This window comes from Magallana gigas, chromosome 2, assembly GCF_963853765.1.
Source record: "Magallana gigas chromosome 2, xbMagGiga1.1, whole genome shotgun sequence".
NCBI lineage: Eukaryota > Metazoa > Mollusca > Bivalvia > Ostreida > Ostreidae > Magallana > Magallana gigas.
In genome coordinates this window covers 17,205,138-17,219,634 of record NC_088854.1, presented here as the reverse complement: position 1 = coordinate 17,219,634, position 14,497 = coordinate 17,205,138, and the positions used below count along the sequence as shown (strand labels likewise).

The 14,497-nt window shown below is 34.3% G+C and overlaps 2 protein-coding genes across 5 annotated transcripts; one reads left to right on the top strand and one right to left on the bottom strand.

The window, feature by feature from the left end:
- Positions 1–3: 3 nt before the first annotated feature.
- LOC105347806 (leucine-rich repeat-containing G-protein coupled receptor 4) lies at positions 4–4,574 on the bottom strand. 4 transcript variants are annotated; one of them, XM_034446580.2, is made up of 3 exons: positions 4,164–4,574; positions 3,597–3,684; positions 4–1,815 (listed from the first exon to the last, which is right to left on the bottom strand). In XM_034446580.2, exon 3 carries the CDS (start codon positions 1,779–1,781, stop codon positions 39–41), a length of 1,743 nt encoding a protein of 580 aa, XP_034302471.2. In that variant the 5' UTR covers positions 1,782–1,815; positions 3,597–3,684; positions 4,164–4,574; the 3' UTR covers positions 4–38. The 4 variants fall into 4 exon arrangements, with proteins under 4 accessions (XP_034302471.2, XP_011455327.3, XP_011455326.3 ...); XM_011457025.4 differs by lacking the exon at positions 4,164–4,574 and adding an exon at positions 3,986–4,046; XM_011457024.4 differs by lacking the exon at positions 4,164–4,574 and adding an exon at positions 3,811–3,925.
- Positions 4,575–6,767: 2,193 nt separating this feature from the next.
- LOC105347807 (ribosomal RNA processing protein 1 homolog A) lies at positions 6,768–14,279 on the top strand. Its single transcript, XM_011457027.4, has 12 exons — positions 6,768–6,929; positions 7,124–7,194; positions 7,772–7,915; positions 8,132–8,314; positions 8,490–8,554; positions 8,665–8,761; positions 8,963–9,040; positions 10,595–10,692; positions 10,996–11,174; positions 11,421–12,163; positions 12,512–12,590; positions 13,445–14,279. Exons 1-12 carry the CDS (start codon positions 6,800–6,802, stop codon positions 13,789–13,791), a joined length of 2,214 nt encoding a protein of 737 aa, XP_011455329.3. The 5' UTR covers positions 6,768–6,799; the 3' UTR covers positions 13,792–14,279.
- Positions 14,280–14,497: the final 218 nt, after the last annotated feature.

Sequence of the window (14,497 nt, the reverse complement as noted above, 5' to 3'; positions counted from 1 at the left end):
ACATATGGCTTTTCTGTATATTTGCATACGAATTAATTTTAACAAAAACATGTAAGAATGAAATAGATGATGGATAAAATTGCACAAAATATAGTCCTTGGAAAAGAAGCGTCAGATGCTGCTAGAGAGTTCACTTCCGTGGAGGGATATTTCGTGCTGGTGATCACTTCCTCTGACGTAATAATAAACAGACACTGTTCCACCCTTACATTGCTATTTGCGAATTCTGGGTTAACACACACATAATACTGAGATATGGGTAGCAGATTGTCTATCACGTAACTTTTCTTGTATGCTGGTAAATAATTTGGTTGCGAGTCAAATGGACACTTGTTCGAATCCACACATTTGATGGTCACGGACCAGTATAACTGGCCCCCTTTTGCATATGGCCAAGAGACATTGACTGACCGGGACAGTACATTTGAGATAGTTAGATTCATAGATATAAAAATGTCTTTATCAAAATTAAAATTCACAAATCTTTCCAATGTATTACATTGTAGAGAAAATAGTTTTAAGGAGTTCAGAGGGCCGACAAAATCCTTAGCGTCTATCACTGTGAATTTATTTTTACCAATGTCGAGTTCCTGAAGATTTGTTAGATCTTTCATAGCGGTATTAACCACTTCGTCTATTTCATTATGGGCTAATCTCAACACTTGAAGGGATTTCAATTCCCGTACCATTCCATATTGTAATTTTGTGAGTTTGTTCCTTGTTAGATCCAGCACAAATATAAATTCGTTGAAACTGTCAAATGCTCCTGTCTCTATGCGCGATATTTCATTAGAACTAAAATCCAAATAAGCGATTCTTTGCACTCCACGAAACGATGACCTCCAAAGCTGGGTTAACTTGTTACTATTCAGAAGCAGCTTGTCTAGAGATAACCCGAAAAATGCACTGTCGTTTATTAGTTCGACATTATTTTCACTCATATTCAAATTCACTAGATTCCCCATGCCCCTAAACACATTGCTAGTCAGGGTTGACAATATGTTTGATGATAAGTCAAGCTCCCGTAGACTAAATCGTACCGCATCCAAATCAGTTGCACGCAAAACAGACAGTTTATTGCTACGAAGACTTAACTCCTTTAAATTGACTAGTCCACTCAGACTGAATGACTGTAATGTACGAATTCTGTTCTTGGCTAACGATAACAGTTCTAGGTTTCTCAGATGTGTAAAAGTTCCATCATGGATGTATTCAATAAGATTATCTGATAGATCCAAAACCCGTAGTTTCGTTGTCTTGGAAAATAACAAAGACGGAATTTCATCTAAATGGTTGTCGCGAAGATAAAGCTCTTCCAAGCTTACAAGATTTTCAAAGCTAGTGTTATGTACATCCTCTATTTTGTTTCCGTCCAATCTAAGAATTTCCAATTTTTCCAGAGAAGAAAATAATCCGGAATTGATGACAACAATGTTATTCTCTTCCAAAAACAACTTTCGTAGTTGTGTCAAAGGCACAAACACTTTTGGAGAGACGCTCCCAATGGTGTTCCTTGCAAGGTTCACACTTGTAAGCTGAGGATGGTGGTCAAAAATCTTTTCAGGGAGGTAGGAAATGCTGTTCAAACTTAAGTCCAAATATATGGTCGTTGTTGGGGCATTCAGTAGTACATCACCTAGATGGTTGGCGGTTAAGGAGGCATTGTCACAATACGTATACAACTGCTTATGACAGCGACATGGTGGAGGACAAGAGGCGGTTTTCGCCACGATACAAAACAGGACAGCGGCCACCACAACGTCAAAATAACGAAGCTTCATCTTCAATGGACGGTGTGAGCATTTTCCGATTTACCTGCGAATAGAGGAGAATTCGTTTGCATTTTGCATACACATACAGAAGAGACACCTGTCTTAAGTATTTAAAAAGATTAAAACTTCCATTAATGCGCGGACACTTTTGTGCAATAAAAGAAATGATTTTATGGGTGTAAGATAAGACGAGAATTTAAAGGCATAAATCTTAATCGAAAAATAATGCAAAAATGCGCTTCATAGGGATATCTTGATGAATAGCCGCTAAAATATTAGTGTTAACTTACAACTAGAGAGTGTTTAGTCTACAAAGCTGCACGTTCTGTTAAAAAAATATCCCACATAAAAAATCTGCCCATACAGGATCCTTGGTGAAAAGATAAATGGACGCAAAAGCTATTCAAGATGACAAGAACAGACAGGTGACAAAGGACAAGACAAGACCCCGGTCTTTGATCGAGCCAAAGCCTGCTAAATATCACAAGTAATAGCTAATTTGTTTAAAACCGAAGCCTTTCTTCTCGAGCTGAAACATTTAACACTTAATCTTTTCATACCTGTTTACCAGTCTTCTTAACTCAGTTTTCAAACTAATTGACCATATGCTTTGGTGCTTTTGTACACATTAGGACAACATTTGGTGTAATTAATTGGCAATGTTTGTGAAGATGACAAGAATACGGATTTCCAAACGATCAAGTAACCCACCTATCAGAAAGCAGCCTGTGCCTTGAACAAGAGGAAATGGTTTATTGAAATTGACAGCATGTCTCTTAATGAAATAATTATTTTATTCCGATGTTGATTTGGAACTCTGCCACTTAATTATAAGGAAGAAACATGTTTCAAATTCTAAATTACAATTAGGTGATGACACTTCGATGGAATAAATAACAAATGGGTATATTGATTAATGGTACCTGGGTGTAAATATGTCGTTAATGGGCCCTCGGGGTCACAGGTAAATTATATGGTTTAATTACCAGGTATGTTTAATATTTAATCCGAAAATCGTCCACCCGTACACGGCCTATCGGGGAACAAGAGAAGTTCAAGCTCTTTATCAGATCATAAATCACGGACACACAGGCATTATGGGGGAAAACAAATTCGTGATGACTATCTTAAGCCATATCAGATGGTGTCAATTGCCAATGAAACCTGAGAGAAAAGGCTTAACCAGGCGTGACCGGATAATTACTTGATCCCAATCTACCGCTGTGCGATTAATATCGCTTTTTAAAGTCGCTTTTAAACAATATGTTATTTCATCCAGGATTTTGACAACTTTAAAACGTCAATTACCTACTGAATTGTATGGTACCATGCATTTCAACAATCCCCCTTTACTCCCATTATGATTTGCCCAGCATTCTAACTTTCGACGCGAAAAAGCAATACATTCATTTCAATTGTAAAAAAAAAAATGTCCAGATAATTTTAAATGATAGCGTCTTTTCCTTTCGATGCTCTTGTACAAAACCCGTCAATAACTTGTGAGATAGAGGAGCCAGACAATATTCAAATGTCAAACTTTGAGCAGACTTCCAGGGGTCGTTTTCAAGGTCTCTCTCACTCATTCCAATATTATTAACATTAAAATAAAGTAAAATGAAAACATTCCAAGGTTTAATGGTTTCAATTGTAAGGCTAGTGAAGCAATGCACAATCAAAAGCGTGGTGTTCCAGGGTAGACCCGAGCATGCATGACGAAATCAGATTCGATAACTTAACTCAGTAAATGTTTCCTTTATGCAAATCAAAATGTTTTTTAAACCCCTTAAAATGTATAAATTAATCATAAATGCTTTTGTAACTAACCTTCTTTTGTTGCGTACATAAGGAATCTGTGGTCCCCTGGAGATATTTTCTACGTCTAAAGTTGCTTTGTCAAGTTGCACGAGTCAATCTGCAACGAAATAAACAGACTGACTGTATTTCAACCCCCCTGAATTTAAAGAGAGCAAATATTTCATAAAGTTTTAATTTATGGCTTGGTCAATGACTAAAACAATATCAAACATAGGTTATTTACAATCACTCCAGGTCATTACAAGTTTTTTCGATCCGGCTGACAAGTTTTTATTGACAAAATGATTCCAAGGTGTGAAAATCTATATTCCACCATGGCTCTTCGCCCTACAGTAGATACATGCACACGTATATATAGCAGACGATTTATATCGGGTTTACCTGAAGATACATCTTACCTTCAGATGTTGGGTAAAAACAAGTTTTAATCAAGAAAATCCCAAACTTTCCGTATACTTTATGGCCGTGTTTGTACCTCTGGGTTTGTCATTTCGTGCCATAAAAATATCCTGGCTGAAAGCTTACCTGGAAACAGGGGCAAAGTGGGAAGGAAAGGAGAAAAATAAAATAAAATACCTGTGAACAGTGAACCAGATGCACGGCTGTCGATCCATGATACGAAAATGTCCCACTACACCTCCGACAACATGATTTTTCCACCTGCACGTCTGTGTATTCTGGTGTAAATGTCATTCATGAAACCAGAGCCCGTTGTCCAATACGCGTCTTCGAAGCCCAGCCGATTATTTCCTACTAAACTATTAATAGTGTTCATACCTGTACAGGGTTTTAGGCATTGTAAACACTTACGCTGCTCTAATCCTACAATATTTGACTTTCCTGCTTTGTCTGGGGCTGATCCCCCTGTCTCATTTAAATATCTATTTCGTCCAATATTTACATATGTACAATACCACTAATCTAGCTAATCCACGCGACTTTAAACCCTGACTTTCTGATGTAAATCTCCATGGGCTCATAAAGTTTTTAATATGATTGTGCATTAACTTTTATATCTTATGGCACATTCCTGAATAAGGCTTAACACTTACCTTGATCGGCAACTCGTTTCAACTGTGGCATTGAATATAAATTTCTGTCCAGCTTTTGACAATAATGCACACTACAAACGAATTCTAACAGCACTCAGTACTTACAGATATACACGTTATTTCCTTTTTGGATCTAAATTAGAGGCACATGTTAGATAAAAATAGTAAGAATTTATTGTAAAGTCAATAAAAAAAACATCTATTAGCCTTTATCCTTGTATACAGATTTTGCTGTAATATACAAGTACATAGGATATTGTTTGCGTTTGTTGCTTTCCTAATTTCCTTGTAGAAAGATCAGAGAGAGAGAGAGAGAGAGAGAGAGAGAGAGAGAGAGGTTACAAAATACATGTTTTTCATTGCGTAGAAGGAAAAATGTAAATAGTATCGATAGGATCTAAACAAAGAATTATTCTAAATGTTGCTGGTGCCGTGTTGTTGCAAGTTATGTTGAGTACATTCCTAGGTTTCCCCTTACCGGTGACACGACACGATCAAACCATCAGTGTACAAATAATGACCAAAAAAGATAAAACTCAAGTCAATGACGGGAAAGCAAAACACGAATCTCAATTCATATCCTGCTTTATTATGTATTCTTTGAAGTGAAAGCTAAAACACGAAAATATCATAACAATTCCATAAAATCTAATACTTTCAGATATCCAAGCGCTGACTCGTAACATTGGGGTCAGTGTTCAGAAATCCTGATTCGGAACTCTTAAGAACATTCAACTGGTTTGGAGGACTGCGATTTGTTTCATTCAGGTACATCCAGGTGTACCTGCAATAACATCGTCTATTTTAATTGGTGAAAGGTCTGGCCTTTGAAACCAAAGATTAATTCATCTAATGCGTGTATAAATTTCCTTGTTAACCCACTCTATCGTTGACTTACATGAAATCTTCTTAAGAAAGATAAGTACACGGAAATGAATTTAAAGAGAGAGTGCAAACAGTAATGGATAAATTTTTTTCTTAACAAGACATAGTCTCCTTTATTTATTTCTTATGTCTCATTCATTTAGACGTTTAATGTGATAATATAAATGTTTCTACATTTGACCCTGTGCGATGCACAAAACAGGTCACAAACATAAATAAATTCACGAAGATATAAAATACAAAAGTTTGTTTAATTTCCGCAAAATGTAGATAGATTTTACTATCATCTAGTTCCTAAAAAGGCTAGTTAGTTAAAGAACGAGTTGATTTACATTTTATAAAAATAATATTATCAAAAATCTATACCTGAAAAATTAATTAACCGTTTCTTAACTTAATCACGTCTATCGATACATAATCAATTATCTAAATATTCACTTTATATAAGTATTTCGTTGTAAGAAGTTATATACCTACACACTCCTTCATGTGTACATTTACTTTTTACAACCACTAGTTGCATTCATACAATCTTAACAACAAGGTCGCATTTTATTTATTTATTTATTTATTTTCCATTAATTCATTATAAGAAGTTGAAATGCAAACATCAACATAATAAACGCGGTTACACAATCAATTTTGTATTTACCGGCCGTGGTTCATTAGTATTGCAGTTTGTTGTGCGATGCTCACGACGCCATCAAAAAAGTTCATAATTGTTGCCCAATGAGTAATAAATTAATCTACTCTCACGAGCCAAATTACGGCTACGTCATTTATCCTTTCCCTCGGCACTGAATATTTCATTGGAAACTTTATAAAATTTAGGCATGTCTAAAAGAGATTTCTTCATAAATGCATACTGCACTGTTTGGCATATACTGAAATGATTTTTTTAGAACCTTTTTGTAAAATTTGGTATTGCCACAATAAAATTGTTTTGTAGTTGTACTATACTAGTATATCCTTAATTAAATGGCAAACTTTTGGCACCGTGGCCTGTATATATATAGCGTCTGAACTTTACAAAAGACGGGTTATATTCTGCAGCTAACATACACTGTACATATCAATATATATTGCAGAATATAATTTCAACTTAATATTGTAAATTTGTTTGTTTTTTTTTTTGTTTTTTTTTTTTTTTGGGGGGGGGCTAGCTTGACTCTGGTAGTTTAGTTATGTGGTTGTTTATTTTGAAAAATATAAAGGGGTTAAGAAGATCGGGATCGGGGTTGCAAAATTTATATCCGGGACCCATTGGGTGAAAAAATGGCAGCACCCTGTCCATCTGCGGAGGTACATTTTGCACAAAAACTAGCTGCAAATGAAAAGAGAACGAGGGACATTGCATTTAAGAAGCTGAAGAAATGGCTTCAGTCTCGAACAACTGATGGAAAGGGTAAATTTTGATTTAATTTAGCAAAGAAATTAATAATTTACATTGAAATGTTGAGCACCACGTGTATCACTTAGATATTTCAATCGTGGAGTTTATGCTATACTTTGGTTTTGTTTGCATTATAGCAATTATTTATGTAAAATTAATACATTTAGTTTTGAACCTGAATTCTCAATAACAGAGTCATTTTTCAGAGGCGGACTTTTTGAAAATATGGAAAGGACTTCATTATTGTATGTGGATGCAAGACAAACCCTTAATTCAGGTATTAAAAATAATCAAATTATTCATATGTAGACTTTTATGCACCAACATTTTTATAGGCCTGTATTTTATTTCATGTAGATTTTAACGTATGTTTTTGCATCACACAAGAATCAAGTGTTGTCTCCTTATTTTGTTGCGACTGAAATGGTCTCAATTTATCTATATTGATTACTTACTTGTTTACTTATGCCTGCTATCCCCTCTAGGACATAGGTCCCTGACAAGATTTCCCCAGGCCCCATTATCCTCTCCACCTCTTTCAAGTTCTTTTAAATTCCACCTCAAAATCTACCCTTTGGCCCGCCCCTCTATATTAATGCAAGTCGTTTAATCACTCCTGTGTTTACAAGATGAATTTTGTTAACTAGATTTTATTTGATATGTTCGTACAATATACTATATAGAAAAAATGGCAATCAAAAACTTTGTTAAATTTGTACTGTGTTTGTTCTACAATCCCACTTGTTTCAGATTTGTCTGGAAATTTATCATTATTGCGTTTCATAAAATATATTCTGTAAGATGTTAGATGTATGTACATGTCTGTAATTTTGTATTATGTAATATGATTGCAGGAAGAACTTTCAGACAACATTTGCAAACTAGTTCATGTGTTCGGCAGTGTGGATATTTCCTTGTTGTTCCTGGGAGTTTTCTTCCAGACAGAATCAAGAGAATGGAGTGGAATAGATAGGTGGAGGATGGACAAATTCATGATGGTAATGAACTAACGGCCCATTAAATGCCCGTTTTGATGTACAATCTATCCAAAATGATGATAAATTCACAACTGTACTTTCTGTGACAGTTAAAAACTGATTTAATGAGACTGATTGGATGGAATTTCAAAGTGTAGATATGCGCTCAATATATGATCTTTTGAATTTTTATTTTCATAATTCACAGTTAGTGTTACTTATCAATCCTCTATTTAGCTATCCAGAGAAATGCTGGGTCAAGGTTTAGCTCTTCTAAAGAAAGCAAAGTGGAAGAAGAAATACATTGAACTGTTCTGTCACATCCTAAAGAAACAAGTTCTAATGGCAGAAAATGATGGATACAAAATCCATATCACTGACATTTATCTAGATGAGATTGAAAAAGTAGGATCCAATGTGGTAAGTTTAAGTTTAAAATGCAAATTGAGTGATTTAAAGATATAATCATTGTTAATCAGTCTAAACTGATTTATATACTGATATACTAAAGATAATCTTTTTTTTTCATCTAATGGAAATATGACATGTCGAGTTATAAATATAAGATCTAAATTTTTGGCTTTTTTTTTGGCAGCTTACATCCAGCCAGATTGTTGATTTTCTTGAGCCATTTTCTACATACCTAGCAGAATCTAATAAGTAAGTTGTAACCTTCAATTTTGTTTAGCTAATTTCAATAATGCATATTGCAGTTGTGTATTCCAGCTAATATTTATCATCTTACAGATATAAAATTTTTGTATTTTAAGTACGACGCTGGTGAAGCGAGTAATTTCTAGAGTGTTTGAGGCCATTATACAGCAGACAGTTGATGATGCAAAGCAGAGAGCAGAACGCCTCATTCAGGTTCTTTTCCTCTCTCCATTTTATGGTGTATTGAAAAAGTTTTCATGTAAAATGCAAACTTCCAATATTTATGCACTCATTTGATTTCAATAACCTCTGATATATTATAACATTGCATTGCTTTTATATTTTAGATAGTTTATTGACTATGTTTTATTTGCTAGGATGCACAAATTTAAAATCCCAATGTTTTATTGACAGAAAGAAGATGAAGCAAACAACAATGGAATAGACGAGGACGACTCTGATGAGGATGATGATACACCTCCAAGACTTGATGTGAGTTTGGCCAAGATATTGAACATTTCTGTTGAAATTATCTAAAATCTAAGAATCAACTGTCCTGTCATAGGCAACACTATAGTCGCATTTCCATGCTTCACTCCTACATTTTTGCTGCAAAAAATTCAACATTGTTTCATTTTTGTTACATAGTCTTTAGTGGTGTCTTTTCTTAAGACAGGTATTCAAGCTCACTCTGGAACATGTATAATGATATAGCCCTGTATGATGCAACATTACCTTGCCTGACTTTTCATGGAGGCAAAATACTGATTTAATGAGTCTGAAGGGCATAAGCATGGTGTACAAAGCCAGTCATAGGCATATATGCTATAGATTAATGATTTGTAAGCATTCATTCTCATTTCAAAAAGGGACACCACATGATAGTACATGAAGTACATAGTAGATTTTTATGAAACAATTAGCATTCAGTAGTAGTGCTGAATGTACCATAACCTTAATTCTTTTACTGCCAGGTCTTGGTAAATATTTAAATTATATACAAATACCTATCAGACAAGAATGATAATGATTAAAATAAAAATTTATTTTTAGATATAATATTAATTGAAATGGTTTTGTTTAATATTTTTACCAGTAGGCTTACTAGGCAATTCATAATTCAAGTGACAGTGTTCATAATTGTTCAAACATGCAGATGCAATAGAGTGATTTGATATCTTTGTTCTACAAATTGTGCCAGACACATTTTAAATTTTACTCCACTAAAAATAATTTGTTTATTATTTATATTTACTGGTATATCAGTATCACATTATACTAATTTTGAGCTGAGTAAGAATATTATGCGATTAAGAAATTCCTCTCTAGTTCTATAGTGATAGCCCTGTATGATGAAGCATTACCTTGCCTGACTGTCTGTGGAGGCAAATACTGATTTAATGAGTCTGAAGGGTATCACATTAAGCTACATTTGGGGAGAAAGTCAAGTATTTGAGGTGTCAATTAATAAGTGATTCTATCCAAGAATGGCAGCATAGGTTTGATCATTGTTTTAAGTACAAACCACTCAGTCTTGGAAGAAATAAATGAAGAGGCCATATGTAAATTTTATTTTTTCAAACCAGGAGAATCTCAAAAACTTTTTCTCCAGGATAAAACTGCATTTCTCTTTCTGCACCATCAAATATGTATAATTGTGTACATTAAATTTATTATCTATCACATGTATATTAACAGTATTGTAACTCATTCTGGCGGCATGTTTTCAGAAACATGGCGTTTCAAAAAACCTAGGAGAATTCTCATCAAGTGAAGTTAGATTCAATCTTCACCTTAAAATTTGAGGTGTACACAGTATAACATCTTTTCTGTAGGGATGATGATGATCAGCTACTACAATTTGCTCTGCATGATGTAAATCTTATTTGCCTGACTTATGATGGAGGCAAAAAACTGATTTAATGAGGCTGAAGAGCAACTCTCTATCCATGCAAGAAATTTAGATACCTATAAATCTATTTATGCCAATATGCCTGATTCCACAATGATTTTGTCTTTCATGCAGTATTTGTATAATTTTTTCAGTTTGACTATGGAGCTATTGCAGACAGGTTGTTTGAACTTGGGAAGAGTCCAGGATGTTTGAGTCGCCACAGAACTCTAATATACAATGTTGTTAAAAAGTAAGTTTTCTACATGTATACCTTTTATCCTTCTGTGAAATGATACATATACCAGAAATGAATGTTATATTTAAGACCAGGAGTCCATTGATAATTGCCCTGTTTTTAGATAAATTTATTTTTTTATTTTTAAAGAGAAAATAAAAATGTTCCTGGAGGAGTTTCTAATTGATGTATAGGTGTAAAATACGAAGACAATATTAAAGAACGCATTTTGTAAACTCTGTATACTGGTACAGGTTTTAAGACAAATTTAAGTACATGTATATACATTTGTTCTAATGATAAGCATGTAAATTTCAGGTTTAGAGATTTAAATGAAGGTGTCTTGCCAGTCAAGGAAAAGGATTACTCTGATCTGAACAAGGGTTACATCAATCGGCAGGAATTTGCTCAGTCAGTCAACAAGTTAATTTCCATGGAAACAGAAGTCCAAAGACGGAAAAAGAAAAGTCAGAAACGAAAGAAAAACCAGCTGAAGGGTACATTTATTGCAGTTTTCTTTGCACCAAAAGTGTTAACACTGCACAGATCTATGATAAGCATATATTTATAAGTGTTTCCAGTTATATAATATGAAAGATTTATGATGTGTTTTGTTTGGCTTTTGTTTACGCAATGTATGTTTTGTTGTATAACTTTGTTTAAAGTACATACTTTTACATTGACATTGTAAGACATAAACTTTACTTGAATTCATTCTAAAATGAGTAATGATATTTATTTAGAGAACCATGATGAACCAGTTCCAAAGAAAATAAAGAAAGAGAATTCAGCACCTGACACTGGAAAACAAAGCACTGATGAAAAGGCAAATACTCGCACTGTAGTAAATGGGAAGACAAAAAAGGAGAAAGGACTCACAAAACTAAAAGAAAAGTTACTGGGAAAACGTAAAAAGGAAACAACTGCTGAGCCTTCTAAAAAGTCCAAACAAGCAGATTTGACCTCTGTAACTGCCGATGTTGATACGCCAGTACATGTTGGTAATATAAAGAGTAAAAAAGCAATAACACCTGCTAAAAACTCAAATAAAAAGGATGCTGCTGTTTCGTCTGTTTCTTCAACAGCTAAAAATGCAAGGACTTTACAATCAGCTGAAAGAAGGGTGAAAGACTTTGATACACCAGAATTTGAAGTAGGTGAAAGTGCTAGTGTTTATTCAAATAAAACGACATCTGTACACAAACATGTCGGGTTGGACACACTGGAACTCAAACACATTCATGACCAAGAAGGAAGCCACGACAAAAGGGTGAAGAAAGATGCCTTGGAAGAGGAAGTTGAGATATGGGTACCCAATAAAAAATACACGGGAAAACTGAAGGGAATTCATGAACAACTATTGAAAGGTACAGAGGGCAAAAAGTTTGCTCAGTTTGAACATGGAGTCCACACCCCTCCAGCCTTCATTAGGAGGTCATTGGCCAAGGTGGCAGCACCAAACACAGACCCAGGAAAGGCATCAAAGGTAGGCCAGGGGTTGCATTGATAAAAAAAAAAGTACTTGTTGTCCAAGTAACAGTTTTGTCCTTAAACAGGAATAAAAAATGTTCCATATGTGTTAATTTATAATGAGGTATTTTATTATTTTTCAAAATGGCTCATTTTATTTTAAGTGAAGTTTGAATTTAAAGAAGAAATGACATATTGAAAATCTTGTATGGTCATCAAGAAATGCAACATGTGTGCATTGATCATATCTTCAATGTATGAAAATATTTTTTTAATAAACAAAACCATTCAGTATTAACATGTACAAGATACCTCAAATTTGGTGATACATGTAACTCATATAAATTGAATTTCTATTCTACAGAGAGTATTGGGGAGTGATGCAGGGGGTCATAGCTCTAAAAGGAAAGTCACATTCGACATGAAGAAAAACAAAGCTGTTGGTTAGTACCTTTTTGAATCTTTTTAATGTTTATATTGTAGCTATGTATGCTGATATAAAATTCAGGAGACTTCAGTTTCTTTAAAAATCTTGCAAAACAAGAGATTATATACAGTGGGGCCTCAGATATCCGGACGCCAGATAACCGGACGCTTCAGTTTACGGACGATTTTATTTGGGAACAGATTTTTTATACGTTATTTTGTCTCATTTATCCGGAATTCCGCGTTCCGGATCCGGACGGTCTGTTTTTACCACAAAACACTGATTTACTACTAATCTTGCTTCATTTAACCGGACGGTAAAATTTGATGATACCCTACTCAGTACAAAAGATTACCCCTGTCAATTAAGTTTCACACCTTTTTTATGTGCTAGAATCATGAGTAGCTTGTATAAACACACTGACTTCCCAAATCACTTTCAAAAATTGGAAAATTGCTAACAACAGTGTATCACAAACAAATCACACTTGGACACAAAGAATTCACATGTAGCTAGATTCGGTTAACATTATTGTCCGCTTAATATTTCATGACAAAATAAAGCAGAGTTCTTTATATCTGAAAACGTTCATAACAACAGACAACTCTAGTATGTGTTGCTATATGGTATGACATGCAAAAAAACCTAGTATCAACACTGGGAGCCATTGTATACAAATACATTATCATTCATGACAACAATAGACATATTTCAGATATCCGGACGCTTCACCTATCCGGACAATTGGACTTGGGAACGAAAGCGTCCGGATAACTGAGGCTCCACTGTACGATAGTTTTAGTGTATGATTTATTTCTACAAGATATTATAGTTGAATGAGACTTAAAGACAAAAGCTAATTTTTTTCAGATTTTAAGAAGAGTATTCAGTTCAGCCCTGCTCCTTATAATCCGAACAAGAAACCTGAGCAAGGGATACTAAAAACACCAGACAGTTCATCCCAGAAAACACCAAAATCGAACGTTACTATATCAACACCTGATGGTGTGACAAGTGTTTCATCACAGAGGATCTTGCGACAGGCAACCCCGCACGTAAAAAAAGGACGCGTGGTGCAGAGAACGCCATCTAGTGTCAAAAAACTGAGAACACCTGTGAGTTCAAAGAAATATACAGGGACACCAGTTCCTAGAAAAAACACTCCCGTGATGAGTTTAAAGTCCACCCCTCGCTCAAAGGCAGCTGATTTCTTTTGAGTTAAGATACCAATGTATTTGTATATTTGAGGTTGTCTCAATTCTTACATTGAATAAAATTCATTATCGATGATTGAGATGAACTGGAATCAGTTACATTAACTGATTACGCTAAAATCAAGTGATCCTTGTTTGAGCTATATTTTTAGCAATCACTAGTTATCGATGGTAATATAATTCATTTTGGATACTTTCATTGCAGCCAGATATTAGAAGTATTTTTTTTAAGCTGTATTATTGCAATTCATAAGTTCTTTTCAATGGTTTTCTCTTTTGTAGACCCAGTTTTACTTACATGTAAATTAACAGCTGCAAAATCATTTTGTAAAAATATTACCAACTGGTATATATTTGTACATACTAGTTTACATTTTATAATGTGTTTTCATTTGTCAAATCCATCAAAGTTGCAAGTGAAATATTTATTTTGATACAGATGACATTTCTATGCTGTATAAGTAATATCATAAATAAAGGTGAAGCAATAAGCATGTGATGTATTCATTTTCGATAGATAGTGCCAGCATATAACATATATTTGAAGGAAAGTTAAGGATGAGAAAGAAAGACTTCTCCTTAATCAATTTGAACGAGGCTAGATGGTCTAAGCAAAAATTTCTTGCCTGAACAGATAAGAGTTGACTGTAAAAGTATAGTCTGTAAATAATGTGTAATGAAAAAGTTGGTTTGTACTATTTAAGTTCTT